The sequence below is a fragment of the Nomascus leucogenys genome, chromosome 7b (genome assembly GCF_006542625.1).
Source record: "Nomascus leucogenys isolate Asia chromosome 7b, Asia_NLE_v1, whole genome shotgun sequence".
NCBI classification, from domain to species: Eukaryota; Metazoa; Chordata; class Mammalia; order Primates; family Hylobatidae; genus Nomascus; species Nomascus leucogenys.
In genome coordinates, this window is record NC_044387.1 from 70312456 (window position 1) to 70335825 (window position 23370).

Below are 23370 nucleotides of genomic sequence, written 5' to 3' on the forward strand. Positions count from 1 at the left end.
CCTGTGAAACTCAAAGGAGAGCATACATAAATGAAATGTGTTACCAGTAATGTGTGACGCAAATTATGCTATCATTATATTAAAAATGAGTTTATTCTATTATTTTATTATAAACATCTACACTTCAATTAATATTTTGAATAATTATGGTAACAAAAATAAAAATATTTTAAATATATTAAATTTCAGCATTTTCAAATCATTTTGGAATCATCTTGGTATAAATTACTAAAATCATACCAATAAATAAAAATATTTATGAAAAGATACTTGATGATAACAATCGAATTTTGGGAGATAGCTGACCATAGAATTAAAAGGGCAAGCAGCAACAGCCTGAATGTACATAGGCAAGCATCATCTACCTCCCACTGTACCTGTTGTGATACAGTGGATTCCTGCATGAAATTAAATCTATTTAGAATGTTTAAATTTTATTAATTTAAAAAATCTATTTTCCAATTCCCACTTCCAAAATGGATTGAGAATACCTCCTTCCTTTCCTTACTTCCTTCAGCTGCCTTCACAAAGTATCAGAAGACCGGGAAAAATAACATGGCTTTTGCTCTGATACTGAGCAATCCATGGTGGGGCAGGCAGGTGGGAAGGCTGGAGAGTTGGTCCACTGGTAAGTAGGGCGGAATTCTCTTACAAGCCTTGACAGAAAATGAACTGGACATTTTTTTTCCAGTTACAGAAATGAAATAATTATATTAAAGTTAACTACAAAAAAGTTCAAATTTGTATAGCCAGGGTGTTTTAAGGAGAAGCAAAGAGAACAAAATCAGAAGGAAATAAACTAAGTTGGTAATCATGGCTGAGAGAGTGGCGGCATTAACAAAAGTTTTTTCCATTTCTCCAAATGCTCTTTAACGTTTATGGCATACAAGAACATTCAAAATCCTCTCTTCTAGCTATTTTGTAATATACAATACCTTACTGTTAACCATCATCACCCTACTGTGCAACAGAACACCAAAACTTAACTCCTCCTATCTCATTGTAACTTTGTACCAGTTGACTAACCTCTTTCCATCCTCCTCCACCTCCTGCCTACCCAATTACTAGTAACCCTGTTCTACTATCTGCTTCTATGACACTGATATTTTTTTAAGATTCCACATATGACTGAGATCACATGGTATTTGACTTTTTGCGTCTGGCTTGTTTCACTAAATATGATGTCCTTGAGGTTCATTCATATTGTCACAAATGATGGGATTCATTCTTTTTATAGCTCAATAGTATTTTATTCTGTATATATACCACATTTTGTCTACCATTCATCCATTGTTAAACACTTAGGTTGATTCTGTATCTTGGATATTGTGAACAGTGCTGCAAAAACATTGGAGTGCAGATATCTCAACAGACAGAATTCATCTCCTGTGGATATAGACCCAGTAGTTTGATAGCTGGATCACATGTCAGGTCTATTTTTAACATTTTGAGAAACCTCCATACTGTTTTCCATGATTGCTTACTAATTTACAATCCTACTAGCAGTATATAAGTGTTTCCTTTTCTCTATATCTTTGCTAATACTTGTTTTCTTTTGTCTTTTTGATAATTGCCATTCTAACTCAAATGAGATGGTATCTCATTATGGTTTTGATTTCTATTTTCCTGATGATTAGTCACGAGCATTTTTTCACATATGTGTCAGTCATTTGTATGTCTTCTTTTGAGAAATGCCTATTAAGATCTCTTGCCCATTTGTTACTTGGGCTACTAGATTTTTTTTGCTGTTAAGTTTCTTATATATTCTGGATACTAACTCCTTGTCAGATATATACTTTGCAAATACTTTCTCCCATTCTGTAGGTTGTCTCTTTATGCTATTATTTTGTTTTTTTTGGATTTTTTGTTTTGTTTTGCTGTGGAAAAGCTTTTCAATTTGATATAATCATATTTGTCTATTTTTGCTTTTGTTCCCTGTGCATTTGAGTCTCATCCTTGCCCAGCTCAATGTTGTGAAGCATTTCCCTTATGTTATCTTCCAGTACTTTGATAGTTTTGGATTTAAGTCATTAATCCATTTTGAGTTTACTGTTGTATGTTAAGAGGTAGGGGTCTAGTCTCATTCTTTTTCATGTAGATATCCAATTTCCCACCACTGTGTATAGAAGAGACTATCTTTTCCCCAATGTGCGTTCTTGGTGGCACTTTTGTTGAAAATCAGTTGGCTGTAGATGTTGGAATTTATTTCTGGGCTCTCTGTTTTGTTCCCTTGGTCTACGTGTTTGGTTTTTATGCCAGTACAATGCTGTTTTGGTTACTAAAGCTTTGTAATATATTTTGAAGTCATGTTGTGTAATGCCTCAAGCTTTGTACCTTTTACTCAAGACTGTCTTGCCTTTTGGGGTCTCTCGTGGTTCCATATGAATTTTAAGATATTTTTTCTATTTATGTGAAGAATATTGATATTTTCATAGGGTTGCTTCAGGTAGTATAGCCACTTTAACAATGTTAATTCTTCCAATTCATAAACATGGGATATCTTTCCATTTATTTGTACCTTCCTCAATTTCTTTCATAAGTGTTTTGTAGTCTTCAGTGAAGGCATCTTTCACAACCTTGGTTTAGTTTATTTCTAGGTATCTTAATTTTTTTATAGCTATCATGGAATTGTTTCCTTGAGTTCCTTTTCAGACAGTTCACTATAAGCATATAGAAATGCTACTGATTTTTGTACATTGATTTTGTATTGTGAAACTTTACTGAATTCATTTATTAGTTCTAATATTTTTTGGTGGAGTTGTTAGAGTTTTCTATACATAAGATCATGTTGTCTTCAAACAGGAACAATTTGACCTTCTCCTTTCCAATTTGGATGCATCTTGTTTCTTTCTCTTACTTAATTGCTTGGATGAAGACTTCTAGTATTATGTTGAATAGAAGTGGTTAAAAAAATGGGTATCTTTGTCTTGTTTCCAATCTGAGAGGAACAGTTTGGTGTTAGCAGTATGTTTGTCATAGATGGCCTTTATTGAGTTGAGGTACATATCTTCTATACTTAATTTGTTGAGAGTTTTTATCAGGAAATGATGTTGAATTTTGTCAAATGCTTTCCTAAAAATTTTGAAATTATCATACAGTTTTTGTTTTCCTTTCTGTTAATGTGGTATATCACATTTATTGATTTGCATATGTTGAATTATCCTTGCATGCCTGGGATAAATCCCATTTGATCCTATTGAATGATCTTTTTAATGTGCTGTTGGATTTAGTTTGCTAGTATATTGTTGAGAATGTTTGCATCTATGTTCATCAGGGATATTGAATTTTAGTTTTGTTGTTGTTGTGTCCTTGTCTGTTTTGGAATCAGTAAATTGCTGGCCTCACAAAATGAGCTTGAAAGTATTCTCTCCTAGAGTTTATAGAAGAGTTGAAGGAGCATTGGTTTTAGTTCTTTTTTAAATATTTTGCAGACTTCAGCAGTGAAGTCATCAGGTCCTGAGCTTTTCTTTGATGGAAGATTTTTTGTTACTGATTCAATTTCCTCACTCACCCTTGGTCTGTTTAGATTTTCTATATCTTCATAATTTAAACTTGGTAGGTTGTAAATGTCTAGAAATTTATACATTTCTTCCATATTATCAAATTTGTTGAGGTATAGCTGTTCACAATAGTCTCTTTTGAACCTTTTATTTCTGTGGTATCAAGTTGTAATGTCTCCTTTTTTATTTCAAATTTTATTTAGTTGAGTCTTCTCTTAGTCTGGCTAACGATTTGTCAATATTGGTTATGTTTCTTAAAAAAGTTATTTGTTTCATTGATCTTTTGAATGGTTTTCAGTCTGTATTTTGTTTATTTTTGCTCTGAGATTTATTATTTCCTCCCTTCTACCAATTTTGGGTTTAGTTTTTCTTGGTGTTTTTGGTTTCTTGCAGTGCATTATCATGTTGTTTATTAAAAATCTTTCTTCCTTTTTGATGTAGGCATTTATTGCTATAAACAACTCTGATATAACTGCTTTTGCTATGTCCCATGGGTTTTGGTATGATGTGTTTTCATTCTTGTTTGTCACAAGGTATTTTTATATTTCCCTTTTAATTTCTTCATTGACCCACTGGTTATTTAGGAGCATGTTGACTAATGTCCAAGTTTTCATTATGTTTCTGAAGATTTTCTTGATTTCTAGCTTTACACCACTGTGATCAGAAAAGATACTTGATATAATTCCTATCTTCTTAAATTTGTTGAAACTTGTTTTGTAGCCTAACATATGATCTATCCAGAAGAATGTTCCATGTGCAGATGTTGGATGGCATGTTCCATAAATGTCTTTTAGGTCCATTTGGTCTATAGTGCAGTTTAAGTCCAGTGTTTCTTTATTTTTTTATCTTAATGATCTGTCCATTGTTGAAAGTTGGGTGTTAAAGTGCTCTACTAATTTTATATTGCAGTCTATCTTTCACTTTAGATGTAATAATATTTATATATTTAGGAGCTCTGGTGCTGGGTGAATATATATTTACAATTATTACATCCTCTTGTTGAGTTGATCCCTTTATCATTATATAACCTTCTCTCTTTCTTTCCATAATTTTTTAATTAAAGCCTATTTTTTTACATAAGCATGGCTATTCCTGCTCAGTTTTGTTTTCCATTTGCAAAGAATATCTTTTTCTATTCCTTCACTTTCAGTCTATGTTTGTCTTTAAAAGCAAAGTGAGTACCTTGTTGGCAGCATACCGTTGGGTCTTGTTTTTTTGTCCATTCACTCACTCTGTATCTTTTAATTAGGGGATTTAATCCATTTACGTTCTATATTATTATTGATAGATAAGAACTTACTCCTGCAACGTTGTTCCTTGTTTTCTGATTGTTTTTTAGGCCCTTTGTTCCTCTTTTGTTGTTTATCTCTCTAGATTGGTGGTTTTTTTGTGATGCTAGGCTTTGTTTCCTTTCTCTTTCTCTTTTGTGTATTTACGATAATTTCTTTCTTTGTGGTTACTATGGGACTAACATAAAGAGTCTTGTAGTTATAATAGCTAATTTTAAGCTGATAACATTCTTAGTTTAGTGAACATAAAAGTACTCTAGATATTTTCCCTCCACCCTACAATTTATTTTTTTCCCTAATTTATATCTTCATGTAGTATGTGTTCCTTAGCCACTAATGGTATCTGTTGCTTTTTTTTTAACCATTTTTACTTTAAACTTTTATACTAGAACACTGAAAGATTTAGACTGCACCATTAGAGCACTGGGGTATTCTGAGCTTGATTATGTATTTACCTCTACCAGAAAGTTTTATGCTTTCATATGTATTCATGATAGTAATTATCATCCTCTTGTTTACAGCTGTAATATTCCCTTAAGCATTTCTTGTAAGGCTAGGCTAGTGATGAATTCCCTCAGCTTTTGCTTGTCTGGTAAGATCTTTATTTCTCCTTTATTTCTGAAGGAAACTTTGATAGGTATAGTATTTCTCCTTTATTTCTGAAGGAAACCTTTGCTAGGTATAGTATTCTTTACTGACAGTTGGTTTTCTTTTTTTTAGTATGTTGAATATACCATCCTATTCTCTTCTAGCATGGATGGTTTTGGCTGAGACATCTGCTGATAATCTAGCAGGAATTTCAGTTTCTGTAACTTGATGTTTCTCTCATGCAGCTTTTAGAATTCTCTGTGTTTGACATTTGACAGTTTGATTATAAAGTACATCAGAGAAGATTTTTGCAGGTTGAATATAATTTAGAATTTTTGAAATTCCAGAATCTTGATGATCATATCTTTCCCTAGACTTGGGAAGGTTTCAGTAATTATTTACTTAAAGAGGTTTTATGTACCCTTCTCCATTTCTTCCCCCAGCATCCCTATAATGCAAATATTAGTTCACTTAATGATGCTCCCTAAGTCCCATAGACTTTCTTCATTGTTTGATTCTTTTTCCTCTGGATTATTTTGAAAGCAAGTTTATAAATTTTTCTGCTTGATTAGTCTGTTGTTGAAGCCCTCTATTGTATTTTTACTTCATTCATTGAATTCTTCAGCTCTAAGATTTCTGTGTGGTTCTTTTCTATAATATCTCTCTCTTTATTGGATTTCTTATTCAGATCATAAACTTTTTTCCTAATTTTATTGAATTATTTGTCTATATTCTTTTGTGTCTCCCTGAGCTTCCTTAAGATCATTATTCTGAATCCCTTTCAGGCATTTCATAGGTATCCTTTTCTTTGGGGTCTGTTACTATAGACTTATTTGTTCCATTGAGGGTGTCATATGTCCCTGCTTTTTCATGTTTCTTAAGTCCCCACATTGATACCTGTGCATCCAATGGAGCTGTCACTTTTTCTAACTTTATGGAGTAGCTTTTGTAGGGAGAGACTTTTTCCTGCAGATGGTCATAGAGTGTCAGTTGGCTATGGTGCATTGGCGTTGGTTCTGTGAGGACTCAGTAGCATCATCTCTGTGCAATTTCTTTAATTATAATCCTCCTCATTATGTCTGTGATTGTCTCAATGGCTAAGATGTGAGAGTTTGTGACAGCAATGCCACAGTTTTGTTGGGGACAAGGGCACTGGGCTGATTGTCAGGCCAAGCATGTTTACTCATAATAGATAAACAGTTTGTGCAATGGACTTTCTAAGAGTGCAGGGCTGCTGCCAGACTGACTGTCTGGAAAGGCAACAGGTGGGGTTACAAGCAAGTTCTGCAAGTCAGGTGGCTGTGGGTTGGTCTCTCCAGAGAGGCAGGGCCACCATTGTTCTGGCTTTCAAGCTGGACACAGGCATACACAGCCTCAGTGGGCCAGCTGGCTATGCTATGCCAGTGTGCACAGACACAGCAGGCCAGCTAGATATTAGGCAGCTTCTTTACTATGCAGGTCTTTTCATTCCCTAGAAAGAGGTTAGGCACATAGAATGTGAAACCAAATTATCAACTGTTTTGTTGGACCTAGGCTCTGGGCAGTCAGAATTGAATTGCTGCAGAAACCCATGTGAATGTGGTGGAACAATTGTAGGGTCTCACAAATGGAAAGAGTCAGTGGCTACTAGCCCCTGGGGTAGGACACACTCTGGTATTAGGTCCAGCTTCAGGATGGTGCCATTCCATAGAAACTTAAATCATAGGAAAGGAAGGTACTAAACATGGGCCCCTACCCCAAGACAATTCAGCAGCACAAACTCCTAGCAATTCTCCAAATTGGCTTCAGGTCCTGTGAGGACTGAAGGACTCTCCTGTAGTAAACTACTGGCATCTAAGGCAGTAATGAGGACCACTGTGGGGTCTCCACCTTACTTTTTCCTTCTAAGAAGAAGTCTTCCTTGACTCTGAGCCTGTCCTAGCAGGGAAGACAGTGTATCAGAGGCAGGGTGACTCACTCACGTTTCTATGGTGCTGTCCTATACTTCCATGCTCCACAGATTTTGCTGCTCCTCTGGTGCTATCCAGAAAACTTCCTCAGTACTCCAGATGAAATATACTTGTTTATTTGTTGTTTTGGTCTCTCTTTGTGGGGAGACAAATGCCAAGCAACTCCAGTTGGCCATGCTATCACTTGCCTACGAGCTCATTTTAGAGAGAGATTGCTATCCTAACAACTCTCATTCACCTTATTGAGAGAAGTTTCCATCACACTAATTGGACAATAATTTCATATGCAACTGTATTTAGACAATGTTAATTATTGGCAGACCCACCCTCAATCTGGGTGGGCACCGTCTAATCAGCTGCCAGTATGGCTAGGATAAAAGCAGGTGGAGAAAGGTGGAAGGACTCGATTGGTTAAGTCTTCCGGCCACCATCTTTCTCCCATGCTGGACACTTCCTGCTCTCAAACATCAGACTCAAAAATCTTCAGCTTGTGGACTCTGGGACCTACATCAGTGATTTGCCAGGGTCTCTCAGGCCTTTGGCCACAGACAGAAGGCTGCACTGTTGGCTTCCTTATTTTTGAGGTTTTGAGACTCAGACTGGCTTCTTTGGTCCTCAGTTTTTTCCAATTCTTTGAAGAAAGTCATTGGTAGCTTGATGGGGATGGCATTGAATCTATAAATTACCTTGGGCAGTATGGCCATTTTCACGATATTGATTTTTCCTATCCATGAGCATAGAATGTTCTTCCATTTGTTTGTGTCCTCTTTTATTTCATTGAGCAGTGGTTTGTAGTTCTTATTGAAGAGGTCTTTCACATCCCTTGTAAGTTGGATTCTTAGGTATTTCATTCTCTTTGAAACAATTGTGAATGGGAGTTCACTCATGATTTGGCTCTCTGTCTGTTATTGGGGTATAGAAATGCTTGTGATTTTTGCACATTGATTTTGTATCCTGAGACTTTGCTGAAGTTGCTTATCGACTTAAGGAGATTTGGGACTGAGATGATGGGTTTTTCTAAATATACAATCATGTCATCTGCAAACAGGGACAATCTGACTTTCTCTTTTCCTAATTGAATACCCTTTATTTCTTTATCCTGCCTGATTGCCCTGGCCAGAACTTCCAACACTAGGTTGAATACGAGTGGTGAGAGAGGGCATCCTGTCTTGTGCCAGTTTTCAAAGGGAACGCTTCCAGTTTTTGCTCATTCAGTATGATATTGGCTGTGGGTCTGTCATAAATAGCTCTTATCATTTTGAGATATGTCCCATGAATACCTAGTTTATTCAGAGTTTTTAGCATGAAGTGCTGCTGAATTTTGTTGGATTTCTGCATCTATTGAGATAATCTTGTGGTTTTTGTCTTTGGTTCTGTTCATATGATGGATTACATATATTGATTTGCGTATGTTGAACCAGCCTTGCATCCCAGGAATGAAGCCAACTTTATCGTGGTGGATAAATATTTTGATGTGCTGCTGGATTCGGTTTGCCAGTATTTTATTGAGGATTTTTACATCAATGTTCATCAGGGATATTGGTCTAAAATTCTCTTTTTTGGTTATTGTGTCTCTGCCAGGCCTTGGTAGCAGGATGATGCTGGCCTCATAAAGTGAGCTAACGAGGATTCTCTCTTTTTCTATTGATTGGAAGAGTTTCAGAAGGAATGGTACCAGCTCCTATTTGTACCTCTGGTGGAATTTGGGTGTGAATCTCTCTGGTCCTGCACTTTTTTTGGTTGGTAGGGTACTAATTATTGCCTCAATTTCAGAGCTTGTTATTGGTCTATTCGGGGATTCAACTACTTCCTGGTTTAGTCTTGGGAGGGTGTATGTGTCCAGGAATTTATCCATTTCTTCTAGATTTTCTAGTTTATTTGCATAGATGTGTTTATAGTATTGTCTGATGGTAGTTTATATTTCTGTGGGATCGGTGGTGATATCCCCTTTATCATTTTTTATTGTGTCTATTTGATTCTTCTCTCTTCTCTTATTAGTCTTGCTAGCGGTCTGTCAATTTTGTTGATCTCAAAAACCAGCTCCTGGATTCATTGATTTTTTTGAAGCGTTTCTTTGTGTCTCTATCTCCTTCAGTTCTGCTCTGATCTTAGTTATTTATTGCCTTCTGCTAGCTTTTGAATGTGTTTGCTCTTGCTTCTCCAGTTCTTTTAGTTGTGATGTTAGGGTGTCAATTTTAGATCTTTCCTGCTTTCTCTTGTGGGCATTTAGTGCTACAAATTTCCCTCTGTACACTACTTTAAATGTGTCCCAGAGATTCTGGTATGTTGTGTCTTTGTTCTCATTGGTTTCAAAGAACATCTTTATTTCTGCCTTCATTTCATTATGTACCCAGTAGTCATTCAGGAGCAAGTTGCTCAGTTTCCATGTAGTTGAGCAGTTTTGAGTGAGTTTCTTAATCCTGAGTTCTAGTTTGATTGCACTGTGATCTGAGAGACAGTTTGTTATAATTTCTGTTCTTTTACATTTGCTGAGGAGTGCTTTACTTCCAACTATGGGTGTCCCTCTGAGACGAAGCTTCCAGAGGAAGGATCAGGCAGCAACATTTGCCCTTCTGCAATATTTGCTGTTCTGCACCTCCACTGGTGATACTCAGGCAAACAGGGTCTGGAGTGCACCTCCAGCAAACTCCAACAGACCTGTAGCTGAGGGTCCTGACTTAGAAGGAAAACTAACAAACAGAAAGGACATCCACACCAAAACCCCACCTATACGTCACCATTATCAAAGACCAAAGGTAGATAAAACCACAAAGATGGGGAGAAACCAGAGCAGAAAAGCTGAAAATTCAAAAAATCAGAGCAACTCTTCTCCTCCAAAGAAACACAGCTCCTCGTCAGCAATGGAACAAAGCTGGACAGAGAATGACTTTGACAAGTTGAGAGAAGAAGGTTTCAGACGATCGGTAATAACAAACTTCTCTGAGCTAAAGGAGGATGTTCGAACCCATTGCAAAGAAGCTTAAAACTTTGAAAAAAGATTAGACAAATGGCTAACTAGAAGAAACAGAGTACAGAAGACCTTAAATGACCTGATGGAGCTGAAAACCATGGCACAAGAACTACGTGACGCATGCACAAGCTTCAGTAGCTGATTCGATCAAGTGGAATAAAGGGTATCAGTGATTGAAAATCAAATGAGTGAAATGAAGCAAGAAGAGAAGTTTAGAGAAAAAAGAGTAAAAAGAAACTAACAACGCCTTCAAGAAATATGAGACTATGTGAAAAGACCAAATCTACATCTGACTGGTGTACCTGAAAGTGATGGGGAGAATGGAACCAAGTTGGAAAACACTCTGCAAGATATTATCCAGGAGAATTCCCCAGCCTAGCAAGGCAGGCCAACATTCAAATTCAGGAAACAGAGAACACCACAAAGATACTCCTCAAGAAGAGCAGTTCCAAGACACATAATTGTCAGATTCACCAAAGTTGAAATGAAGGAAAAAATGTTAATGGTAGCCAGAGAGAAAGGTTGGGTTACCCACAATGGGAAGCCCATCAGACTAACAGCTGATCTCTCAGCAGAAACTCTACATGCCAGAAGAGTGGGGGCCAATATTCAACATTATTAAAGAAAATAATTTTCAACCCAGAATTTCATATCCAGCCAAACTAAGCTTCATAAGTGAAGGAGAAATAAAATCCTTTACAGACAAACAAAGGCTGAGAGATTTTGTTACCACCAGGCCTGCATTACAATAGCTTCTGAAGGAAGCACTAAGCATGGAAAGGAACAAACAGTACCAGCCACTGCAAAAACATGCCTAATTGTAAAGACCATTGATGCTAGGAAGAAAGTGCAACTAATGAGCAAAATAACCAGCTAACATCATAATGACAGGATCAAATTCACACATAACAATATTAATCTTAAATGTAAATGGGCTAAATGCTCCAATTAAAAGACAGACTGGCAAACTGGTTGAAGAGTCAAGACCCATCAGTGTGCTGTATTCAGGAAACCCATCTCACGTGCAGAGACACACATAGGCTCAAAATAAAGGGATGGAAGAAGATCTACTAAGCAAATGGAAAACAAAAAAACGCAGGGGTTGCATTCCTACTCTCTGATAAAATAGACTTTAAACCAACAAAGATCAAAAGAGACAAAGAAGGCCATTACATAACGGTAAAGGGATCAATTCAACAAGAAGAGCTAACTATCCTAAATATATGTGCACCCAATACAGGAGCAACCAGATTCATAAAGCAAGTTCTTAGAGACCTACGAAGAGACTTAGACTCCCACACAATAATAATGGGAGACTTTAACACCCCACTGTCAACATTAGACAGATCAATGAGACAGAAGGTTAACAAGGATATCCAGGAATTGAACTCAGCTCTGCACCAAGTACACCTAATAGACATCTACAGAACTCTCCACCCCAAATCAACAGAATATACATTCTTCTCAGAACCACTTCGCACTTATTCCAAAAAAGGCTAAGTTTTTGTTGTTGTTTCTATTTCTAGGAGAGTTCTAGGCCACCAGAAATAGGTATGAACCATGAAAGCAAATTCTAAAGAACTTTAAACCCCTATGTAATATAGCTTTCTTATATTTTCTGAATTTAATTATTTACACTTTCTTGCCAGTTTGGCCAGGTTTTAAAAATTATTTTTTCATATTTAAGCAGCATTATTAGGTATTCTGTACTCAGTACTCAGAAGTCTCTCTTTGCAGAGTTGTTCACCATATTCTCAGAAAAAGATACAATGAAACAAAAACACACTGATGATTTTTTTCAGGTGTATTTTTTATTAAAAATGAAAACAGCATACTTGAGCTCCTTAGAGCCAGATGAAAATATTTATTCTAATAAATTAGGTAACTTTCCTCATTAAGTAGAAAAAATATGATAATTGGTACAACACTTTTACAAAATAAAATGCCAGTATCTTAATTAATCCAACAAAATATAGTAAACCCTTTTTATGTGCCAGACATTATTCTAAAGGATTTAGTTTGAACAAATCAGTCAATGCTAACTGCCTTTATGGAGATTATATTCTAGCAGGAGGAGGCAAACAATACCAGATAAGTAAAATAGGCAGTATATCTTGATATCTTAAATGCTAGACATCAAAGAAAGATAAGTAGATAGGTCTGGAGGATGTGGCTATGCCTATGACAGAGTAGTCAGGGATGGCCTTACTGTTAGAGAGGCCCTTAGGCAAAGCATAAAAATAGTGATGGATTGATGCCTGTAATCTCCAAAGAAAAAAACTTTCCAGGCAGAGAGAACAACACGTACACAGTTCCTGAGTTTGACATGTTAGGTTGGAAATGCCTATTAAAAATTAAAAATCCAGGTGAAAACCTTAATTAAGCAGTTCAACATGAGCTGGAGTTTTGGAGAATAACCAGTCTGGAGATAAAATTGCGGAATCATCAGCCTATTAACAGTACTTAAAGCCATGATCTGGATAAAATTACAAGAGAATGTTGTTTAGCTAGAGAAGAAATTAAGAACTTGATATCTGGGCCTAATGTAACCACTGGGAGCCTCAGGCTCCCAGTAAGGATTTTAAAAATTGTCAGCATATAGAAGGTGGTCTGGTTAAACAGTAGTGCTCTTCAAAGTGAGATTTTGGAAGTATTACAAAGATTTTTGTAATTTGGAAGTATTTCTAGACCATAACTATTGGAGAATGTATGTATTATGATGGAGGGCAAAATCATGGGAGGAAAAGAGCTCAAGGAATAGAAAAGTGAATGGATTAAAAGACGATATCTATCCAAGATAAATATCACCAAAAACTATGAAAAGATTAGTGTTAGAGAAATTGACAAGGATCCAGGGTCTACATTTCTTTAAAGATATGCAAGAATAGATACAAATCAATAGATTGCTATAAGGAGAGGATATATTTTGATGACATGAGATTCAAAGCTGAGCATGCTAGGGAAGATGAAGGGAGAATGGTTTGGAAACAGCAATGAGGAGCAAGGAGGAAACCACCCCACCACCAGTCTCAGAGGTATGAGGCATGAGAGGAAAAAAACCCAGGACCACCTGAAAGGGTGTCAGGGGAAGAAATGCCTTCAGGGCACAGATTTCAGTTAGGCCAGGAAGGGGAAGGAAACACTCAGATGAGGTTAAGGATTCTGAGTTTTTGCTGGCTATGAATTCAGGGAGCATAATGGATGAATTTCAGGAGTGGGAGGGTTGAGGGGTGACATCAGAAAAGAAGATATACAAAATTATATAGAGTGGGGTTTTAGTGATGCAGGTAGCCTGGAAGTCCTAGGTGTCTTGTGGAGACTGAGGTAGACAGAGCTTAAATACATAATGAGATCCGTCTTAAGAGTCTGAAGGCTGTCAACTTGGCAAGTAGAGAGAAATAAAGAATCTTGCCAGGAGCTGACTTTAGGGGATCCCTCCTCTCTCCTGCCAATGACTATGTAGAGATGTTTTTAATATCTGAGAAGCAGCCATCCAGAAAGAGGAAATTTTCTAACTTTTTATCTCTTTGAGGGCCATTTCATTCTTTCCTTGAGGATTACAGATGATGAAACTAAGCCCAGAGGTTTGAAGAGATTTGAACCAGGCCACACAGAGAGTTGGTTATTATGTAGAGCACTATTAGCTTATTTTCTTTTGAAAAAGTCTCTTAAAGTGTTTCTCTTAACAAAAGAGTTTCTGCCATGGGTCTGTTTCCTTACAAAAGCTTTAAAATGATCAGTAAAATGAACACTTGAGGAATATCAATTTAAGAGTGACCTACCAAATGTAACAAAATAGAAGAGCAAAAGGCAGAGTCAAGGTCTCTAGCAGGATAACAGTGACAATAGCAAAAACAGCAGACTCCACGAAGGGCTACAGTTACTGTATTTACACAAGACCATAAACCTCACTGCCACTTCCTGAATTTACAATGTGATAGCGAAAGTCAGTCAATGTTGTGATGGGGTGTGTCTTGTGATTACAGTAATATGTCCTTTAGGACAGGACCAAAGCTAAGTAATCAAACAACATGTTTTTTAGTATATTATGCATTAAAATTTATATGAATGTAGGAAGTTGTGACTAATTATGGTAGCTCAATTTTATTAAGCACCAGGAGGTACATTATGCACTTGACAAGCATTATCTAAACACTTTGAGGTTGGAATTGGTATTATCCCCCCTCTACCCAATGAAGAAATTGAGTCACAGTGCAATTAAGTAACTTGGATAAGATTTGAAGCTAGAAACAGGCAAAGCCAGAACTCTAACCTCATTAGAGTAACTTCAGTGCTTTCACTATTAATCACTATACCATACTGCTTTAAAAGGCAAGGCTTCAAAAGGAAATAGATGATTTTTTAAGCAAACAGAGAGAAATCATAACTAGCCTTATATCTTATGTTCTAATTTCCTTTTCTTTTTCCTTTAGTAAGAATAATTATTTATTCTAAAGAAGAATTGAGGACCTCCAGTTCCAAAATGGCAGCATATAAGCAAGCTAGCATAACCCCCTAGAAAACCATAAACAAATATACAGTGCCAAGATTATTACCAGAAATATACCAGAATTCAAATACAAAAATTATGAACACAAGTCAGTTCTTGGGGCCACAAAGAAGTGAAAAAACTTCATGTAGACAGTAAGAGAATTGGCACATCCACAATGCCTCACCCCACATTCTGCCTGGCACCAAGTATGCAAAAAATACTCCCCAAAATCACTGTTTTGACACTGGAAAAGTGAGATCAAAGCGAACGAACAGCTTATTCACCATCTTGGGTTCTCTGACAGGAGATCTGTCCCTCCCCTGACCCATAAGAAGCATCATTAGTGCCTGAGAGGAGAAATATCCCTGAGGACAGGTAGAGACAAAGTAGGGATGCAGAACTACCATCTCCAGCTCTGGAAACTGCTCTACAACTTGGCCAAGGGCCAAATAAGAGTGGCTTTTAAGCAGCATCACACTCCAGGAGGTATGTTTCACATGTCTCATGGGCACAAACCTTTGCCAGCCTATCCCACTGCTGAGCTATCCCCATTGGGACTTCCTGCACTTGGGAAGGGTAGCACTCCAAACACTTGCTAGAGCTGAGAAAAATCTGGGCTTAAGGTGCCATCTAGAACTGAAAAGGAGGCAGTTGCCTGGCAGTAAAGAACCTATAAGCAAATATATCCAATAAAAAACAAAGAAGCAAGACAGAGAAGACAAAAATAAATAAAATAATAATTAAATAAGACCAAATTAATCTTACAATGCAAAGACGTAGAAGATGTACATCCACGAATAACCACCACAAACAGGGAACCATGAATCCCCCAAGCAGACAAAGCAAAGATACAGCAACTGACTCTAATGAAACAGCAATTGGTGAGCTCTTCGACCAAGAACCAAAAATAGTAGTTTTAAAGAAACTTGGTTATCTCCCGGATAACACAAGAAAACAATCCAGAAACTTATTAGAGAAATTTAACAAAGAGATTGAAATAATTTTTAAAAATTAAACGGAAATCTAGAAACTGATAAATACATTTGCTGAACTGAAAAATTCATTAGAAGCTCTCAACAGAAAGGATCAAGAAGAGCAAAGAATCAGTGAGCTCAAATACAGACTATTTTAAAATACATGGAGAAGAAAAAGAAAAAAAGAATGAAAAGCAAGAAAGATCACCTAAAAGATATAGAAAATTACCTCAAAAGACCAAATCTAAGAATTATTGGTGTTTAAGAGGGAGGTCAACAAGAGCAAAGGGTAGAAAGCTTATTCAAGGAAATAACAGAAAACTTTCCAAAACTTAATCAAAGATAAATATCCAGGTACGGGAAGGTCAGAGAACACCAAACAGATTTGACTCAAATAAGACTACTCCATGGCATATGATAATCAGACCCTCAAAGGTCAAGGATAAAGAAAGAATCCTAAAAGCAACAAGAGAAAAAAAGCAAATAACATAAAAAAGCTCCAATTAATCTGGCAACAGACTTCTCAATGGAAATCATACATGCCAGGAGAGAATAGAATAACATTTTCAAAGTGCTGAAACAGAAAAACTATTGCCAGCTAAGAATACTGTATCCAACAAAACTACCCTTCAAATATAAAAGACCGATAAATTCTTTCCCAGACAAGCAAAAGTGGAGGTAATTCACTACCAGAATACCCATCTTACAATACATTCTAAAGGAAGTTCTTCAATCTAAAAGAAAAAGACACTAATGTGTTTTTTAAAAATGGAAGTTATAAAACCCACTGGTAAAATTAAGTACAAGGACAAACCCAGAATACTATAATAATATAATTGCTGTATGCAATCCATTAATAAATCAATCTAGTATGAAGTCCTAAAGACAAATCTAGCAACAATAATAGCTAGATTAACCTGTTAAGAGATTGATAATGTTTCAAAAAAGGACATACGAATGGCCAATAGGCATATGAAAAATGCTCAATGGAGACATGTGAATCAAAACTACAATGAAATATGCTATTACCCCAGTTAAAAACGGCTTTTATTAAAAAGACAGGCAATAAAAGATGCTGATGATATGAAGAAAGAGAAGCCTTAAACACTGTTAGTGGGCATGGAAATTAGTACAGACATTATTCAGAACAGTATGAAGTTTCCTTACAATTGCTAAAACTAGAACTACCATATGATCCAGCAATTCCACTACTGGGTATATATCTTTTAAAAAGGAAATGAATATATCAAAAAGACATCTGCATTCCCATGTTTATTGCAGGACTATTCAAAACAGACAAAATATGGACTCAACATATGTGCGCATCAACAGATGAGTAAAGAAAATGTGACATATATTATGCACAATGGAATATGACTCTGCCATAAAAAAGAATGCAATCCTGTCATTTGTGACAACATGGAGGGAACTAGAGGTCGTCAAGTGAAGTAAGCCAAGCACAGAAAGATAAATATTGTGTGTTCTCATTCATATGTGAAGGCAAAAAAAAAAATGAATCTCAAAGATAAACAGTAGATTTGTTGTTATCAGAGGCCATGAAGGGCAGGGAGGAGAAAAGATGAAAAGAAGATGTAAATATATGGGTTGCCGGAAGAAATAAGACCTAGTGTTAGATAGATCAGCAGGGTAACTACAGTTTACAATAAGCTATTGCATGTTTCAAAATAGCTAGAAGAGAAGAATGGAAATGGTTCTGTCATAAAGAGAAGACAAATATTTATGGTGATGGACATCCTAAGAACTGATTTGATCTTTACAAATTACATGAATGTATTAAATAATCATGTGTATCACCAAAATATGTACATGTGTTATGCATGAATTGTAAAAAAAATAAAAAAAATTGGATGATAATTTGAGTCCAGTAGATTACCATATACCCCAGGGAAAATGGCAATATCTACATTTTTTACTATTTATATATTATCTTGTTAAATAGACCTCAATGACTATGTCAGATATTCACTGAAGCTATAAATTATTATGTAGAGTTATAATAATGATGTGGAGAATAAGCTTTTCTGTGCAGACTTTTTAGACTATAGCCTTAACATGAACAAAGAAATTAACAACAATAAAAAGTATTCATTATTTTTCACCAAAGACACAAAGTGTGGACCACTCTTAAATTATTCCACAAAAATGAATATTTTTCACATTTTACTAATAGCTTACACAAAGTAAGTTGCTGGCCATAATCTTTCAGATATTTCTAGCCTTACTTTAAAAATATGTAATTATAAAAGAATGGTGTGGCTGAAAATAAAATAAAAACTTCCTAAATAACAAATGAGTGAAAATCCCTATTCTTATTTGATTAAAGATACATTTCATTTTAAAGGAAAAAAGAACACCTACTCTATAGCATTTGGAAAGAATGATTTTTATTGTAAAACTTTTTACTTTTTCGGCATATTCAACCTTCCAACTCTCCATGAAGTTATATGAGTATTGAGATACTTATAATATCATAAAACTAATAATCTCCTCAACAATTTGTTTTTAAAGCATAAAAACTTCCTGTGTCCATGAGTTCTCATTGTTCAATTCCCACCTATGAGAGAGAACATGCGGTGTTTGGTTTTTTGTCCTTGCGATAGTTTACTGAGAATGATGTTTTCCAGTTTCATCCATGTCCCTACAAAGGACACGAACTCATCATTTTTTATGGCTGCATAGTATTCCATGGTGTATATGTGCCACATTTTCTTAATCCAGTCTATCGTTGTTGGACATTTGGGTTGGTTCCAACTCTTTGCTATTGTGAATAGTGCCGCAATAAACATACGTGTGCATGTGTCTTTATAGCAGCATGATTTATAGTCCTTTGGGTATATACCAAGTAATGGGATGGCTGGGTCAAATGGTATTTCTAGTTCGAGATCCCTGAGGAATCGCCACACTGACTTCCACAATGGTTGAACTAGTTTACAGTCCCACCAACAGTGTAAAAGTGTTCCTATTTCTCCACATCCTCTCCAGCACCTGTTGTTTCCTGATTTTTTAATGATGGCCATTCTAACTGGTGTGAGATGGTATCTCACTGTGGTTTTGATTTGCATTTCTCTGATGGCCAGTGATGATGAGCATTTCTTCAGGTGTTTTCTGGCTGCATAAATGTCTTCTTTTGAGAAGTGTCTGTTCATGTCCTCTGCCCACTTTTTGATGGGGTTGTTTGTTTTTTTCTTGTAAATTTGTTTGAGTTCATTGTAGATTCTGGATATTAGCCCTTTGTCAGATGAGTAGGTTGCAAAAATTTTCTCCCATTCTGTAGGTTGCCTGTTCATTCTGATGATAGTTTCTTTTGCTGTGCAGAAGCTCTTTAGTTTAATGAGATCCCACTTGTCGATTTTGGCTTCTGTTGCCATTGCTTTTGGTGTTTTAGACATGAAGTCCTTGCCCACGCCTATGTCCTGAATGGTATTGCCTAGGTTTTCTTGTAGGATTTTAATGGTTTTAGGTCTAACATATAAGTCTTTAATCCATCTTGAATTAATTTTTGTATAAGGTGTAAGGAAGGGATCCAGTTTCAGCTTTCTACATATGGCTAGCCAGTTTTCCCAGCACCATTTATTAAATAGGGAATCCTTTCCCCATTTCTTGTTTTTGTCAGGTTTGTCAAAGATCAGATAGTTGTAGCTATGCGGCATCATTTCTGAGGGCTCTGTTCTGTTCCATTGATCTATGTCTCTGTTGTGGTACCAGTACCATGCTGTTTTGGTTACTGTAGCCTTGTAGTATAGTTTAAAGTCAGGTAGCGTGATGCCTCCAGCTTTGTTCTTTTGGCTTAGGATTGACTTGGCGATGCGGGCTCTTTTTTGGTTCCATATGAACTTTAAAGTAGTTTTTTCCAATTCTGTGAAGAAAGTCATTGATAGCTTGATGGGGATGGCATTGAATCTATAAATTACCTTGGGCAGTATGGCCATTTTCACGATATTGATTCTTCCAACCCATGAGCATGGAATGTTCTTCCATTTGTTTGTATCCTCTTTTATTTCATTGAGCAGTGGTTTGTAGTTCTCCTTGAAGAGGTCCTTCACATCCCTTGTAAGTTGGATTCCTAGGTATTTTATTCTCTTTGAAGCAATTGTGAATGGGAGTTCACTCATGATTTGGTTCTCTGTTTGTCTGTTATTGGTGTACAAGAATGCTTGTGATTTTTGTACATTAATTTTGTATCCTGAGACTTCGCTGAAGTTGCTAATCAGCTTAAGGAGATTTTGGGCTGAGACAATGGGGTTTTCTAGATATACAATCATGTCATCTGCAAACAGGGACAATTTGACTTCCTCTTTTCCTAATTGAATACCTTTTATTTCCTTCTCCTGCCTGATTGCTCTGGCCAGAACTTCCAGCACTATGTTGAATAGGAGCGGTGAGAGAGGGCATCCCTGTCTTGTGCCAGTTTTCAGAGGGAATGCTTCCAGTTTTTGCCCATTCAGTATGATATTGGCTGTGGGTTTGTCGTAGATAGCTCTTATTATTTTGAGATACGTCCCATCAATACCTAATTTATTGAGAGTTTTTAGCATGAAGGGTTGTTGAATTTTGTCAAAGGCCTTTTCTGCATCTATTGAGATAATCATGTGGTTTTTGTCTTTGGTTCTGTTTATATGCTGGATTACATTTATTGATTTGCGTATGTTGAACCAGCCTTGCATCCCAGGGATGAAACCCACTTGATCATGGTGGATAAGCTTTTTGATGTGCTGCTGGATTCGGTTTGCCAGCATTTTATTGAGGATTTTTGCATCAATGTTCATCAAGGATATTGGTCTGAAATTCTCTTTTTTGGTTATGTCTCTGCCAGGTTTTGGTATCAGGACGATGCTGGCTTCATAAAATGTGTTAGGGAGGATTCCCTCTTTTTCTATCGATTGGAATAGTTTCAGAAGGAATGGTACCAGTTCCTCCTTGTACCTCTGGTAGAATTCAGCTGTGAATCCATCAGGTCCTGGACTCTTTTTGGTTGGTAAGCTATTGATTATTGCCACAATTTCAGAACCTGTTATTGGTCTATTCAGAGATTCAACTTCTTCCTGTTTTAGTCTTGGGAGGGTGTATTTGTCGAGGAATTTATCCATTTCTTCTAGATTTTCTAGTTTATTTGCATAGAGGTGTTTGTAGTATTCTCTGATGGTAGATTGTATTTCTGTGGGATCGGTGGTGATATCCCCTTTTTCGTTTTTTATTGCATCTATTTGATTCTTCTCTCTTTTCTTCTTTATTAGTCTTGCTAGCGGTCCATCAATTTTGTTGATCTTTTCAAAAAACCAGCTCCTGGATTCATTAATTTTTTGGAGGGGAGGGACAGCATTAGGAGATATACCTAATGCTAAATGACGAGTTAATGGGTGCAGGAAATCAACATGGCACATGGATACATATGTAACAAACCTGCACATTGTGCACATGTACCCTAAAACCCTAAAGTATAATAAAAAATATATATATATATATATATAAACTAAACTGCATAACACTGTTTATTTTGATGGTATCTCTGCAGTCTACGTATAATCAGTTTTTAAAAAGAATTGTAAAAAATAGTATCTAGTATTTTATTTTCTCAATTTCTTTTTTTCTTTAGCAGTTATTGAGTTTTAGCCTACTGTGCAGAGACAGGTACACAGATAATACTGAAGTATACTTCACTTGGGTGGTTTTTTCTTTTTAATTTACATTTGTTCATTCATTTAACATATGGTTATTAGCACCTACTATGTATGTGTCATGCACTGGAATAAGTATGAGGAGTCTTTTAGCTTCTATGAAGTTATGGTTCAATTAATAAACATTTCACAATTCAGCAGAACATTTCTGCATGGGTAGAACCTTTAGCAAGTTTCAAAACTTATCACATGGGTGACTACCAATTCTGCCAGCCTTTTCCATTCACAATTTCATAATAATCTGCAGCTAATAACCAAGATTCTCTCAAATATTTTAGAAAAAGTTTTCTACTCTTGTTTAGCATTAAATAAACTATAGTCTAGCCCCTGTATATAAGCTCCATAAATACAGAAAAATAAGATTTGAATGAATTTCAACATCCAAACTAAAGCTATGAGAATTGCCATGTCCTTCAAAGAGCTAAAAAGTTCCCCTGCAAGATGATGACACAACTGATCCATGTGAGGTCAATGATACTTGAAGACTGAGACTTTCATCAACCCTTCGATCATCCTGAATAAATTCTAAATGTCACAGAATTAGTAGAACTTTAACTTATGGTAAAGAGCTATAGAACACAGCTTTCAAGGAGATCAGATTTCAAGAGTATTATTTATTACACCCATTAGACCCTAGCCTTGTATAAATATTTGCCTACATTTACTTCCACACATGTATATTCAATTTTAGAATCACTTGAGACCCATACATTATTGTATTGCCCTGGGACCTCAAATTATCTAATAAAGCCTTAAAATAATTTAAGCTCTGAACCAATGTAACAATCAAAATTGTAAAACACATCTATTGCATATCTTCAACATTTTGACAGCATATTCACAAATTTTAGTTTTGGTGAATATTGATTGGAATAATGAAAACATGATTCATAGAATTTGTTTGGAAGTGAGCTTCCACTTAATGCTTGAGTTCCTTCTATAATAATCCAAACAGAAGGTGGTAAAATTATAAAGGATATCATATGCAAAAGTGCCTTGAGAACCCAAGGAAGAGTTTATTCAGCAAACTTTTAAAAATTTCTTCTGAAATCAATAAAAGTCCTACTTTACAAGAAGAGTTTTCCCTTAATGACAGCCTGAAGCTCATGAGGAACAAATTAAAAAGAGGGAAAACTGAAAAATAGTTGCTTTGAATCAATAGCCCCCTAGGTCTTTAAGCAGTTCAAGTTCCAGAGAGTTTCTCAATCACACTTAAGGGACTTTAAAGAATCATCTATATTCTCTTTTAAAGAATTGTATGTATTTTTTTAAAAAACAACAATAACTCAACTGTAAATAAACTTTTAAAATTACAAATTTTATCTTTATAATTTACTACAACCTGCAATATTCATATTTTTAAAAATCCAGTCTCTCAATTTCAGATAAAGGCATGGAAAACTAGTTATTAGTAGTTGTTTCCAAAATCTGCTTATCTTTGATACAGTGTTTGAAATGAAAATAAAGGAAATAATTCTGTTCAATACTAGCTCTTTGTTTTTGCATTTAAATGAATGCAAAATAATGAAAATCAATGTGCTGCTACCAACATTTATGTATAAGACTCACCAGGTTCTTTCAGAAGTTCCAAGGTAGAGGTCCCAGGTTGTAAGTAAAGATGGACAGGAAAGGGATAGAATAATTCCAACATTCTGTTTCTGAAACATTAAGTTGGATCTTTAAGTAATTTGATAGTCCCTATTTTGTAATACAAATCTTCAACACTAAAGTTATAGGACTAAATGTTAATCATAGAAAACCACTTGTCTCTGGTCAACAGGACTACACCTGTTGTTCCCTCAGTGCCTTGCAGAGTAAATATTATTAAGCAAAGACAAAATACTACCAAATTTTGCTGGTTCTGAGATGAATAACAAATAGGAACATTTGCTTTCCAAATAAGCCCAAACT

The 23370-nt window shown here is 35.9% G+C and overlaps 1 protein-coding gene across 2 annotated transcripts in view; it reads right to left on the reverse strand.

Moving 5' to 3' along the window:
- The window catches only part of IQCM (IQ motif containing M), a 474519-nt gene that overhangs the window by 316262 nt on the left and 134887 nt on the right, over positions 1–23370 (reverse strand). For both annotated transcript variants that reach the window (XM_030816223.1, XM_030816224.1), the window contains one exon: positions 23029–23117. In XM_030816223.1, coding sequence (XP_030672083.1) covers positions 23029–23117 — 89 coding nt within the window. The remainder of the gene's footprint in view (positions 1–23028; positions 23118–23370) is intronic.